The 14,435-nt window shown below is 44.4% G+C and overlaps 1 protein-coding gene across 1 annotated transcript; it reads right to left on the reverse strand.

Annotated features, from left to right (window-relative positions):
- Positions 1 to 1,162: 1,162 nt before the first annotated feature.
- On the reverse strand, positions 1,163 to 13,688 carry HDDC2 (HD domain containing 2; the record flags this gene model as incomplete). Its single annotated transcript, XM_081997709.1, has 6 exons — positions 12,804 to 13,688; positions 12,085 to 12,206; positions 9,110 to 9,212; positions 6,654 to 6,722; positions 2,455 to 2,593; positions 1,163 to 1,257 (listed from the first exon to the last, which is right to left on the reverse strand). Exons 1-6 carry the CDS (start codon positions 12,999 to 13,001, stop codon positions 1,163 to 1,165), a joined length of 726 nt encoding a protein of 241 aa, XP_081853835.1. The 5' UTR covers positions 13,002 to 13,688.
- Between the last annotated feature and the right edge of the window lie 747 nt (positions 13,689 to 14,435).

Raw genomic sequence — 14,435 nt, forward strand, 5'->3', positions numbered from 1 at the left:
CTGAGTCACAGTGCCTGAAGATGTGTGCTCAGCTAAGTTACCTACCTTTAAAGGGGATGACAACTGCATTTAGTTTTATGCCACCTCACTTGACATGAGGCTGGAGAGAGAAGCCAGCTCTGGGTCTCTACCATGCAATTTTTCCAGGTACAAACTTGCATTACGTGGTAATTGTGACATCATCCCAATCTCCAGTGGCGCACATGATGCAACAGTTAGCAGTGCAGACTGGCCTCAGTATGGCACTTACCACCACTACAGCTTTACTTGATGGCCACACTGTACTTTCACATTAGCATTATTACTTCCACTAAAAACTGTCATTTACAGCAGAATCGGCACCAGCGTGCAACAGCGTTAAGAAGGGCCGGCCAGCTTTGCACGGGCGTGCTGCCTTTTGCATCAGACTGCGCACGGTCCCTGCCAACCTCCACGATTCTGCCATTCTCTGTTACCTGTGCAAGAGTCCGTAAAACTGCCAGGCTAGGGCGAGGGGCAGTCAGGAATACTGGCCTTTCGGACACATCGGCACCATTCCCTGATGCCACACACAAACAGTGGAAAAATTCTATGAAACAGTAAATGTATTGAGAATATATAATTAATGAGATTATCAGTTTTATTGACCATCAGTTCTTAAGGCTCATGCACTCCAAAGAAATCTCACCTCTAAGTCTGGCTCTGTCAAGAGCTTCTAGAGAAATGTGCTCATTGGTCTCGCTTCCATGTAGCACAGTGAACAGGTATTAACCCACTTGGTACAGAAGGTACTTAAATCCATACGTACTTAGAAGTCCCCAAACAAGACTACCTGTCCCAGTCAGTGCTTTACATCAACAGATTAGACTGCAATCAGCTAAATTTTAAACTTACCTGAATTTCCCCAGTGAAGAATCTATTTGTAACTGAGATTGCATCAATCAGAGGCTGATCAAAAACAGAAAAAACCCAAACAAACTCTGTCTAAATATCTGATCCTTGATACAACCTCTGATCGGGGAGGTAACTATCCTGCCTGCTCCTATCTAAGTGGTCCTGGGATTCTCAGCAGTGAATACACAGAAAAAAATCTGCTGGAAGAATTAGTGATGTTATGGGAGGAAAAACAATGCACAGAATGTAAAACAAAATATTTATTATAGCTACAGCATTTAGGTACCCCTCAGGAATGTGGATGAGATGGAGCAGCTATTTTTTTATTCCTTTCTTTGTTAATCAGAGATACAAGATGGAGTATTTCTGGGTGAACAAACTTTCCTGCAAAACAAAAGAAAGGGGAAGTTAATTAAAAATGCTCTCATTTTCCGATGGGATAAAGGTTGGTAGTGATGTTGCTTGTAGGCTCAAAATAAACACCAGGTTATTCTTTTAAGAGAGTACTCCCATTTACTCCAACTACGGAATAACCGTAAGAGTAGTTACAACTATTTTTCCCCAAAAACTTATAAAAATATTTAATGCTCTATTAAGACACTTAAGAGCTGAAAAAAGGACACACCCTAACCAGGACAATCCCATGCTATGTATCCAGCTACAGGAAACCATCCCAATTACAGGTGCATGTAGGGTATATGCTCTAGGCGCTACTGAGACACTAGCTTAGTTTAAGTTACTGAGTTCTAGTAGAAGGGCAGAGATGTCAATTACAAAATAAAGTATTCCAGATACACTGATGTTGTCCTTTTAACTTCTTCCTCATCAAATCATTGCATTTTTCAGAGAACTTATTATTTCCCTGAAGAGTCACCAAAGCTTGTCGACCGTGTCTGGCGATTGCTGGTCCTCTCCCCAAGTTGGTCGGTCCCTAGTTTTTTCCCAGGATAGAATGACTTGGATTCACAGTCCTCTTCTGATGTTCAACTCCTTTGCTAAAATAATAAAGACCTGTTGTTTTGGGTTTTTTACCTGTTTTCCTTTCCACTATCAGTTTATATTGGAAAGGATGAATAGTAGTGGATAGTGTAAGAACTAATACAATTGCACTGAAAACATTTCACTGAGCTGGTTCTCACATGTACCTTGGGCAGGTCACACAAGACCACACAGCTCACGTAGGGATAACCAGTTCTACTTCATTGGTTCATGAAGCACTAACAAAGTAGAAAAAACCTGCTGTCAGAGTGTCAGTGAGGAATGAAGCCTCCTTTATACACCCTCTGATGGTACAGGTTGATCCTTAAACACATGCACGTGTAATGAAAGCTGGTCCTCTCTCTACGTGGCCAAAGTGATGTAAAAGGAACTTGGCATAAATGAGATTCAGGTTCAATACATATAAATAAATGTAAGGTATGTTCACACTGCAGGAAGTTTCCCCAAAAATATTTAGGGTACTTGAGCGATGAATAAAGTAACTACTTCTTACTTCCTCTGAACGTCTATCAGAAAAAAAGGCAATTTATATATTTCATTTATGAAAGAAAAAAAAGCAAAGCAAAAGCCCAAACGTCATACCAGCAGTTGAATCATAAAAATCCTGCAGTCTGCCAGGTGTGTTTTCCAACTCTTCGTACTCAAACGCTTGCAGTATCATCTCACACTGATCCAACTGTTTTACAAACTTGGCTTCTGCAGTACACTGGTTTTCATATTCCTGCACAGATTTGCAGTTATAAGAAAGAAATTGTGTTGTTCTGAAACAGAGTATTAGAAGCTTTTTATATATATAGAATTTTCTTCAGTAGTACAAGCCACTCCATAAATATACACAACAGTTACATCTTTCACTCTTTGTAAGACTGCTATTCAGCAAAACACTTGAAATAAGTACATGCTAAATTTCTGTTAAATGCAATGGGACTTAAGAACACAATTCTTTTGCATGCTCCGACTTAAAAACATCCAAAGTGTTTTGGCTGAAACAGGGATGATATGGAGACAACCCTACACAACATAAAGAGTTAAATAATAGGTTCAATTTAACAACAATTTATATACAAAGTCTTTTCAGGCCTGGCTAAGGCTATGAATTACCAGTGTGTGTCTATGCATTACCAGTACCTATTTTTAAGACCTTTTTTTTTCCACTTTTCTCCACCACTTGCTGTTTTTATAAGAAGTTGTTCTTTACATTTCTCCTGTGACTCCTTCTTAATCTCTTTGCTCTAATCTGTCTGAGCTGCTTATGTCTTTATGTCTCTCATAGGAGATAGGGAGGGGAGTCATTAAGGGGTTTCCTCTGCTTCAAGACTAAGTCCTTTAATCTCTCTGCTATCTTCTCCCTCTCTCCAGTCACCGTCAGCATATATTTGCGAGTCATTCACATTTCTAGTCAACTTGAACAATTTTGCTGTCATTTGCCTCCAGTGATGGCTACAGACAAGTTTGCCATTTCATTTTCTCTTTTCTAAATCTACTGCCTTGTATTTGATGTTTCATCAGATGATCTTCTCCTAACTTCCAAGACCAATCACAGAAAAAGACTTCTTTTTGTGCAGGTTACCATAACCTCAATACCCTCAGCAGGTCTGATCCCATTCATCATCAACACCTCCAATAAGCAGACCAGAAGCTTCAGTACACACCAGGCCCATCTGTGCTTTCAGATCCACACAACCCGTGACGCAGAGCAGTTCTGCAGGTGAGAGCAGTACAAGTGCAGGAAGAGTTTTTTCCTACTGACCAAAGACCGTGGCATCTCTTTCTGCATCTTAAGACAAGAACTGTGGGTGTCATCCACAGTGGCAAGATCCTGGGTTGTACTTCCAGCACAGTGATGCTCAGGTAACTGTGATGGTCCATTTTCTTGTCTGACATACTATTAGGAGCCTGTTTGTTCTTATGCTTATTGCATTACCTTTGAAAGTCCAAAATCCAGATTTTGATAACCATGATTGATTCATATCCTACTCTATTTGAACAATGTTTTGAATTTTCAATTACATTCTGATCATTATTTTAGTAATCAATTTTGTTTCAGCATTTCTACCTTCTTTTCATAGAATCTTTAGGTTGCAAGGGACCTTTAAAGGCCATCTAGTCCAACTCCCCTGCAACGAGCAGGGACATCTTCAACTAGATCACATTGCTCAGAGCCCTGTCCAACCTGACCATGAAAGTTTCCAGGGATGGGGCTTCTACCATCTCTCTGGGCAACCTGTGCCAGTGTTTCACCACCCTCATTGTGAAAAATTTCTTCCTTATACCTAGTCTGAATCTACCCTCTTTTTGTTTAAAACCATTACCCCTTGTCCTCTTGCAACAGGCCCTGCTAAAAGGTCTGTCTTCATCTTTCTTACAAGCCCCCTTTAAGTACTAGAGGCTGCAATAAAGTCTGCCCGGAGCCTTCTCCTCTCCAGGCTGAACAGCCTCAGCTCTCTCCGCCTTTCCCCACAGGAGAGGTGTTCCATCCCTCTGATCACTTGTGGCCCTCCTCTGGACCTGCTCTTTTCCTCCTTTCAATCTGAGCTTTGCCTCGTCTTTAAATTGCTTAAATATTACCTCTTTTTTTCTTAAATCTGTTTATTTCTAGTCTTTTTTTTGGCCAGCAAAGAGAACAAACTCTTGGCATCATTACAAAGGAAAACTTCAGGAGAGAGAGAACTATGGCTGTTTTCTTGTAAAGGTCTGTCCCACCTCCAGCAATTAACTAGGAGTATCAATCTGTTAACCAACCTCTTTGTGCCATACAACCCACCAGGTATTATTCATACCTCAGCTCACATTAACCTCAAGAAACATCAGCTGTTATATGTGCAACTGTGCATGGTACTGAAATAAACACTGTTTACTCCCCGCAGGTGTTTAAACCGTATACTTTGGAAAAACAGTAACCAGTCTCTCAAACACCAGGGTCTGTCTCTTAAAAATTACTCCTGTGCTTTTGCTCTTGAAAATAAAAAAGCAGGACAGAGCTGAAGTGTGTTGACTCATTTACTTCAAAGTTTTTTTTAATGTATTCTGGATTAAGTCATAAAGTGAAAATATATCAGAAGCATCTTTCTGCTACCTTTCTCCCCTACACTACGCTTGCAGAGTGCCCACCAATACAGTCCAAAGCAATAGTCCTTGTAAGGCTGAAAGGGAAAGAGGGGCAGAGACAAAGGCAGAGCAGTGCAGGAAGGACTTGCTAGAAGTGTCAACAGATCTTGTCCCAGCCGCTGTTCAGCTCTGGGCCATAACTTCCTTCACTCACAAAAAGAAATCAGAGGGAAGTGCCTCTGGCACTCTCTCTAGCTGAGAGCGAGTATCCTATCAAGTGATAAGAGGCTTCTTATTTTCTGCCTTTTTTTTTAGTTCTTCTTTTCTTTTTAAGAAGCACCTATTTGTTCCACTTAAAATAAGACTAGAGGGACTACATGTGAATATTAGATTTTTAGGTTACACTCATACTGCTGCATTGGAGACTCAATGCCAATAAATTATCCCGAAGGTAGAAACAAAGAACAAATGATCAAAAGTGTGCATATTTTAAATTATGTGTTATGAGAATGATAAAAAGCTAATTGCTGAAGAACTAACTGCATACTGAACCAGCTCTTACACAATCATAAGAAAAGACTGAGGCAAAAGAAAAAAAAAAATACATGCCAAAAAAAAAAAAAGTCCTACAGGACTAATCTTATCTATCAAAACCTCCTTTCCTCAATTATAACAGCTTCCCAAGCAAGAAGGAAGCAGTGCTCACTAAACAAATGCACACACATTATTTCCCAGATCTGATTATGCCCTTTACCTTGAATTATAGCACTGAAAACCCATCCCCATTGCCAGTTTCACGACACAACTACAGCAAAGAAACAAACCAAAATAAATAGGGTGCTGTAACAAAAGGCAGAAATCGGCTGCAAATACCTGGAATTTAAATACAGTCCAAGTGGAAAAGAAAGAATATCAGCCTAAAATACAGTTTCAGGTCACAGAGTACAAGAAACATATAATGCTTTGTTTGCAACAACACATGAAGAAGGTATTGTGGATGCACTTGTCCTCATGTGACTGTATGCCAGAAGATAAAGCATAGTAATTTTAAACATCAATTGTTTCAAAATAATCTAATCATCCCAAGTTTGCAACCATAAAAGATCTTATCAATTAACAGCATGAGTTCACATCAAAAAGTTAAATTACCTTCAAATACAGAAGATACTTTCCAATACAAACATTTAAGGTACCCAAGAAAAGCCAGCCATCTGTGTTGTTTGTAGAAAAGCTCTGTTCTGTGTCAGTACACTACATTTAAGTTTATACCAGAAGTTACTACTAAATATTTCAGCTTAATGGGCTGTACAATAAAGAAATGGAAGCCATGTAAATTATTACTTGCATAAAAAGCACAGAATACTCCACGGCATCATCAGCTCACATTATTTTTTTCTTGTATTAAAAGATCATGAGCTGCAAACGGCCAGATGTGAACAAGAGATAATGTACTAAAAAAACCCCAAATAGATTTATATCCAGGAGGGCTGGATGTAGAGGACAAACCCTTCCTTCAGTTGTACAAACTAAGCCCTGGACAAGTTCATCTGGAATTTTGAGAGGCCAAAGGCAGAAGCTGGTTATTTTACCAAAGTTTTACCGTTAGCTTTATCTCCCAAGCAAATGACCTTGCATGAGGTTCAAATAAGAGATGAAACATTTTCATAGGTAAACAGGAAGAGGACAATGGGTCACCCTGAATTTTAGCAAAGGATTAAAAGACACAAGCTTACTTCCCAGAGTTCATAGATTTCTTTTCTGAGGTCCTCTGATAGAAGCTGGGTCAGCTGTTGCATAGCTGCCTGGAAAAAAAAAGAAGCCATTTCCATTTATGTTTTGAGTAAGCACATTTTTATCATTACCTTTTCTGAAGAATTAACTACTTGTTACTAAGTCTGTAGAAACACATACTACACAGTATATTGTTCTAAAGTGCACGTGTACATAAATTTGCCAGAGAAACAGTAGGACCACTCAGTGAATAACCTTTTCTGGATGCTGTTTAAGTAAATTGTTAGAGAACTAGTCTAAAATACAAGAAAAACAACTGGAAAGTACATCCAGTATCTTCAAGGGTCCAAAAAGAAGCCCAGAGCAAAATAGGCAAGTCAAATGCCAGGGAACTGCCATTAATTACCAACTCTGCTTTCCAGATTTAACTATTGGAGGCAATATCTGAACTTAATAGGTTACAGGTGCAGTTCATAAAAGCAGCTTTAAAATACTAACTCCTACTGTTGACAAACAACTGCCCCCTCCCAAACACTCAGCTTGCGCATTTCCACTAGCAGGGCTCGAGAACAGCTACTGTCAGGCAGGCAACACAACATTAGCCTTTAAAAATCTCCAATTTTGAAAAACAGAGGAAAAAAATCCATTTAATACCCTGTAGCAATAAAACACAGTGCTCCCAGACTGAAATAACATTTGTTAAACAACAAAAATCTTGGTACAAGATTTAACACAGTATCAAATTGGCTGTATAACCAGCAAGCTGAAATTGTTCTGCATGTTCTTCGTGCTCTCTCAGCTTATCAGTCTCATTTATGTGCTATTTCTACTGTTTTCCTAGTAACACTAAGGGTTGCTTCTGAAACAATCAACATCACAGGCAAGACAAAGGTTTTGTGCCATGATTGTTTTTCCACTTCAAAGACAGGGTATAGTTTCACAATATAGCTGAACTGCATCAGCTGTTCCCTACTACTGAAGCATCAAGGTCTCATTCCTTCCCCACCCCCTTCCAGCTCTGGAGCTCATTGGATTTCAAGGTTAGCAGGCCAAAATGATTTACCTGGCATAAACACCCCAACCAAACACCTTTTTTTTTAATATCAAGTTCATTTTCTGCTACCTTAGCCTTGGTGAGACTAGCTGATTAAACTTACTGCAGCAAACTTCAGAACTAGCTCAATGACAGCTGTAGAGCAAAGGGAAAAAAGGAGAACTCTGCAGCCGAAGCAGCATATTGATTAATTCAGCTCAAGCCACCTCATGAAACCGTTACCCTTAGTGTATTTTTACAACAAAGTATTTCAGAGTCAGCCTCAATGTTTAATGCTTGACCCTCCTTCCCACAAAGTCAACAGCAAAGTCCTCACTGAGTGAAATGGGAACAGAAGGAGCTGCAAATACCTAAGAAAACTTCTGAAGCATACTTAGGTAGCAAAGTATCTTTTTCACTGCCTAAATACAAACAAGAATTCCCTCTAGGCCAAGTTGAAGCCTCATCCTCAGTGACAAAACCACCTTTGGAGGCTTCCAGGAAAGAGGGTTTTTTTTTTGTTTAAGAACACACTAGGAAGTACCCTGAAAGAAATACCAAAATTGCAGTCAGTAAACATAGTACTTCAAGAACACGGAATACCCCTTTGATCTTTAATTTCCACATTCTTAGCAAAGAGCTTACTCCTAGAGTTAGTCATAGCCCCCCAACCCCACGTTTTAAACAGGTAAGCATAAAGGTGGGTGGGAGGGGAATAATCACAGCAATGGGTTTGTTTTTGGTTTGGGTGTTTTTTGGTTTGTTGGGTTTTTTTGTTTGTTTGTTTTGGGTTTTTTTTGTTTTTACACTCTGAAGAACTAATTGCACGCTCTAAAGAGTTTCTGAAGCATCACGTTGCCCTCTAGCTGTGGCTCGAGGAGTGGTTTACATTTTCTTCAAATAATGCAACAAACCAGAAATGACAAACCAACAGTTTGCGTATGTACAAGGCCAAAAATAAAATAACTCTAGGCATGCCGCACTCAAAGACTCATGACAAAAAACAACACCTGTGTCTAGAGTCCTGTGCAAATAATTTAAAGTCTCTGTCACAACCACACGATCTGGCACCACACAAATGACATGCTGTGAACTCTCATCACCCTTCTCGGTGCACCTACTTCCTGCTCCCCACTCCTTGCTAAGCCTGGTCAACATGACTAATTCAGGCTCCCAAAAATCCAGCCAGTTCAGGAATAATTGGCCAACATGAAGCTTAATTCAAAGGTTCCCCTTCCATAGTTTGTACTTGGTGACGTTACATGTACAAAAATCACAGTGAGCTGAAAACTTTGGTTGGTTGTGGCATACTTGTCTAATGCCATTTACAGTATTATGTTGCTTAGAGGGTCCCTTCACTACCACCAGAACATTAAAATCACGCAGAATGCTTTGCAGATGTGGCTTCACACCTTATGTCCATACCTCTTCTCTCCTGTGTTTCTCCTCTTTTGAGACATTATCTGCAGGAGCAATATCTCCAACAATGCATTCAGCCATATCATGAACCAAAGCTAATCGTATGCATCTGACAAGAAGCAAAGACAGAATAGTTAGTTCTTCAGCATTTTAAGCTGTATCTTGTTATTCATAAAACCAAGAGACTGCATAATTTATCTCCTTCATGTATTTTACAGGTTGCTTGTTTTTTTTTTTTTAAACTTTACATAACATTTTTCACTTCTTTGCTAGAGGAAGTAGTTTCTACCTAGAAATGATTTTAATTCCTGATTTATAGCTACTGCTGCTTGTAAATGTAGACCTCAGTATAAACACACTTTGATGAAGCCTTCTCACTCCAGCTACAGGAGGCATCGCACTCGCAGGCTCTTGTCCTGCTGGGGGACTTCAACCACCCTGACATTGTCTGGAAAAGTAGCACGGCGAGCTGTAGGCAATCCAGGAGACTCCTCGAGTGCATGGAGGATAACTTCCTGTGCCAGGTAATAGACAGCCGTACCAGAGGGGATGTTATACTGGATTTGTTGGTCACCAAAGCAAATGAGCTAATTGGTGACGTCAAGATTGAAGGCAGCCTGGGCTGCAGTGTCCATGCACTGGTGGAGTTCGCAGTCCTGAGGGATATGGGGCAGGTGAAGAGTAAAGTCAGGATGCTGAATTTTAGGAAAGCAAACTTCCAGCTCTTCAGGGAGTTAGTCAATAGGACCCCTTGGGAAACTGCCCTCAGGGCCAAAGGAGCAGAACAGAGCTGGCAGATCTTTAAGGATGCTTTTCATAGAGCACAAGAGCTCTCAATCCCCAGATGTAAGAAATAAGGGAAAGAAGGCAAGAGACCAGCATGGCTGAGTGGAGACCTGCTGGGCAAACTAAAGGGCAAGAAGAAAATTCACAGGTAGTGGAAGCAGGGACAGGTATCCTGGGAGGAGTACAGGGATGCTGCTGGGTTGTCTAGGGTTGGGGTCAGGAAAGCCAAGGCGTGGCTGGAGCTGAACTTGGCAAGGGATGCAAGGAATAAGAAGGGCTTCTACAGGTATGTCAGCCAGAACAGGAAGGTCAAAGAAAGCATACCCCCCTTGATGAGCAAGGCTGGCAGACTCGTAACAACGCATGAGGAGGAGGCTGAGGTACTCAATGACTTCTTTGCCTCAGTCTTCACTGCCAGTCTCTCTTCCCACACCTCTCGAGGAGATGGACTGCAACAGGAGGACTGGAGGAGCAAAGTCCCTCCCGCTGTAAGAGAAGATCAGGTTCAAGACCACCTGAGGAAACTGAACATGCACAAGTCTACGGGACCTGACGAGATGCACCCCAGAGTCCTGAGGGAATTGGCCAACATAGTTGCCAAGCCCCTCTCCATGATATTTGAAAAGTCCTGGCAGTCAGGTGAAGTTCCTGGACACGGGAAAAAGGGAAACATTGCACCCATTTTTAAAAAAGGTAGCAAAAAGGAAGCAGGAACTACCGACCTGTCAGCCTCACCTCTGTGCCTGGGAAGATCATGGCACAGATCCTCCTAGAAGCTCTGCTAAGGCACATGGAGGACAGGGAGGTGATTCGAGACAGCCAGCATGGCTTCACCAACCTTCGCCTGACCAGCCTAGTGGCCTTCTATGATAGTGACCACATCAGATGAAATCGGTAGTTCTTCCCTTGTCCACTATCTGGACTTCTGTAAGGCCTTTGACACAGTCCCCCACAACATCCTTCTCTCTACATTGGAGAGATATGGATGTGATGGGTGGACTGTTGGATGGATGAGGAATTGGTTTGATGGTTGCATCCAGATGGTAGTCGTCAACAGCTCAACGTCCAGATGGAGATGGGTGATGAGTGGTGTCCTTCAGGGGTCCGTATTGGGACCAGTACTATTTAATATCTTCATCAATGACAAAGACAGTGGGATCGAGTGCACCCTCAGCAAGTTTGCAGACAACACCAAGATGAGTGATGCAGTTGACATGCCTGAGGGACAGGATGCCATTCAGAGGGACGCGGACAGGCTCAAGGAATGAGCCCATGTGAACCTCATGAGGTTCAACAAAGCCAAATGCAGGGTCCTGCACCTGGGTCAGGGCAAGCCTCGCTATCAATACAGGCTGGGGCATGAAGGGAAGGAGAGCAGTCCTGCTAAGAAGGACTTGGGGGTACTGGTGGATGAAAAGCTGGACATGGGCCAGCAATGTGTGCTCACAGCCCAGAAGGCCAACTGTATCCTGGGCTGCATCCAAAGCAGTGTGGCCAGCAGGTCGAAGGAGGTGATTCTGCCCCGCTACTCTGCTCTGATGAGACCCCACCTGGAGTACTGCGTCCAGCTCTGGAGCCCTCAGTGCAGGAAAGACATGGACCTGCTGGAGTGGGTCCAGAGAAGGGCCACAAAAATGATCAGAGGGATGGAACACCTCTCCTGTGAAGACAGGCTGAGAGAGTTGGTGTTGTTCCGCCTGGAGAAAAGAAGGCTCCAGGCAGAACTTATTGTGGCCTTCCAGTATTTAAAGGGGGCTTATAAGTAAGATGGGGACGGCCTTTTTTGCAGGGCCTGATGTGACAGGACAAGGGGTTAATGGTTTTAAAGTAAAAGAGGGCAGATTTCAACCAGATATAATGAAGAAATTTTTCACAATGAGGGTGGTGAAACCCTGGCACAGGTTGCCCAGAGAGGTGGTAGATGCCCCATCCCTGGAAACATTCCAGGTCAGGTTGGAGGGGGCTCTGAGCAACCTGACCTAGTTGAAGATAGCCCTGCTCGCTGCAGGGGGGTTGGACTAGATGGCTTTTAAAGGCCCCTTCCAACCCAAACTATTCTGTGATGGAGGCAAAAGGATTTCAAACTCCTTCAGTGTGTTTTAAAAGTTCTCCCTCAGGACAGCTGTTTTTAGCATTTTGGTTGCAGCTCTCCCACAACATTAACACATGGTCATGGTAAGCAGAAGCAGCCTCACCTGTCCTTGTTAAGGCTTTTGTCTTCAGTCACCAAAGCCATCATCGCCATCCTGTACATATGATCAGATACGCTCTCTGGCTTTGCCACATTCCTGTACACCCATCCCGTCCGTGGTACTCTCTGTGTGAGGAAAGTGTCACAGCAACATAAACGTTAAAACCTTCGGTTTTGAAGGACCTCGCTTCAGTGATGACAGCTGAAATTTTGCTCTGCCGTGACCTCCATGCTCCGGTGAGCTTTGATGCCACCGGGAAACACCTGCCCCAAGGGCCGGGCTCCCCGGGGCTGCGGCAGGATGCCCCTGCACCGCTGCTCACAAGCCAGGGAAACGCACCCGCTCTCGCAGCCGCAGGCACCCGCCTCAGCCTCACGCTGCTCGCCTCGAAGCGCCCGGCCACCGCTGCCCTCCCCCGGCCGGCGCCCACGTCTCCCTGCGGCAGCCCCGCACGGCGGCCGGCCGGCCCTGCTCCACCGGCGCCACGGCAGGCCGCCATTCACAGCCCGGAGGCCGCGGCCCTCCGCCGGCCGCCCCGCTGCCGGGCCGGGGAGGCCGTGCCGGGCACCGCCAGCCGTGCTCCCGCCCCCACCCCGGTGATTTCTGGGGAAACCCGTCATAGGGCCCCGGCAGACAACCCGCCGCCACCACGGCCGCCCGGGCCCACAGCGGGCGCGCCGCCCCGCCGAGGCGGGCCTTGCTCCGGCGGGCCCCGCGCTCACCTTGAGCTGCCCCAGCAGCCGCAGGAAGGGCAGCAGACCGCCGCTCGCCGCCGCCGCCGCCATCACCCACCCCCCGGCTGCCACCGCCTCCGCCCGCTCCTCCTCCTGCCGGCCAGGGCGGCGGCTCTGGGCGGCGCCCAGGGGAGCGGAGAGGGGCGGCCGGCTGCGGAGGGACGCGCCTGCAGCTGAGGGCCTCATGACGCGGGGGGCCAGGTGCGTGGCGAAGCCGTATGGACAAACGCTCTGGCTCCGCGGGGATTAATTAACCACAAGCAGCGCTGGAGTCATAACGACTCGGCCTGCGAGTGCAACGAGGCCAGCGGGAAGAGCAGCCCGGATACCCGCGGGCACGGCCTCTGCGGGGCGGGGAAGGGGAAGTCGCGCAGGCGGGAGTAGCTCATGCGCTCATGCGTTCATCAAAACTGAACATATCGATGCCCTTTAGCGTACTAAAAAAAAAAAAAAAAAACAAAACAACAGCAACGGTAAATAGTGCAAACTCTCGCAAATATTCAGAGAGGAGCAGGTAGCTAGCGGAGTTGCTGCACTCAGAGTTTTAAGTGATTTCCGGGATTCCTGGAGTCTGGCTACAGGCACTTCCATCACTTCTACGTGTTGACTAAACAACACACTGAATTACTTTATATTCGTTGGATTTGCAAAATACATTGCATTTCTTTGCTTTTTTTATATTGCCAACAGAAATAGCAGATAACAGTTTAAATGTGGCAATGAAACACTGTTTTCAGAAAAGAACACCTGCAGTTTGCCAGATACTGACAGATGGCAGAGTATTTTTATTTTTGCTCATGTGTATATGTAAACACACTCCCACATTAATAATAAAGTCCAGACTACATTTTGGTGTCCATTTTAAGGCTATCTTCCCACAATAAATAAGAATCATAGACCAGGAAAGTCATCAGCTTTACATTTGTGCACAGTTACAAGCAGGTTGGTTGGAAAGGGCCTCTGGGCATTGCATAGCCCAGCCTCCCCTCTGGAAATAAACCACAACTGTTTCAGTTTTGTCTTGACAGCTCTTGAAAGCATCCAAAACAAAAACTTCATGGTTTGTCCAGGTTCGCTACCTTCCAAGTAGATAATTTGTTTCATAATGTCCTCTTTGGACGTCCCAAGCCACTTCTGCCCATGGTTTCCTGTTGTATTACCTGCCACTACCAAGGAGAATTTAGCTCTGTCCTACTTGTAAACCCCCTTCAAGTAGTTGCAGGCTGCTGTTATATGACCCCTTTTGCTCTTCAACAGGCAAGACAAGCCCAGGATCCCTCAACCTCTCCTTCAAGGTGATGTAATTTAGATCCCAATCATCTTGGTAGCCTTCACTGGAGATGCCCCATCTTGATCTGCAGAAGCACCAAACTGGGGCCTGTGTCCAGTCAGGGCCTCACCAACACCAAGCAGAGGGGAACGGTGACTTTCCTCAGTCTATTGGCCATCTAAAGTAGGCTGCTGTGTGATTTGCCCTCTTTGGGATGAGAGTACACTGTTCGCTCCTCTTGGACTTGGCTTTCACATAACCCCAGGTCCTTTTCAGCAAAGCTGATAGCCAGCCTGTATCTTCCCAGCTGGTACCGATGGAAGGACTTATTCTGCCTTGGGTGCGGGGCT

Source organism: Phaethon aethereus (genome assembly GCF_964289735.1).
Source record: "Phaethon aethereus genome assembly, chromosome: 3".
Lineage (NCBI taxonomy): Eukaryota > Metazoa > Chordata > Aves > Phaethontiformes > Phaethontidae > Phaethon > Phaethon aethereus.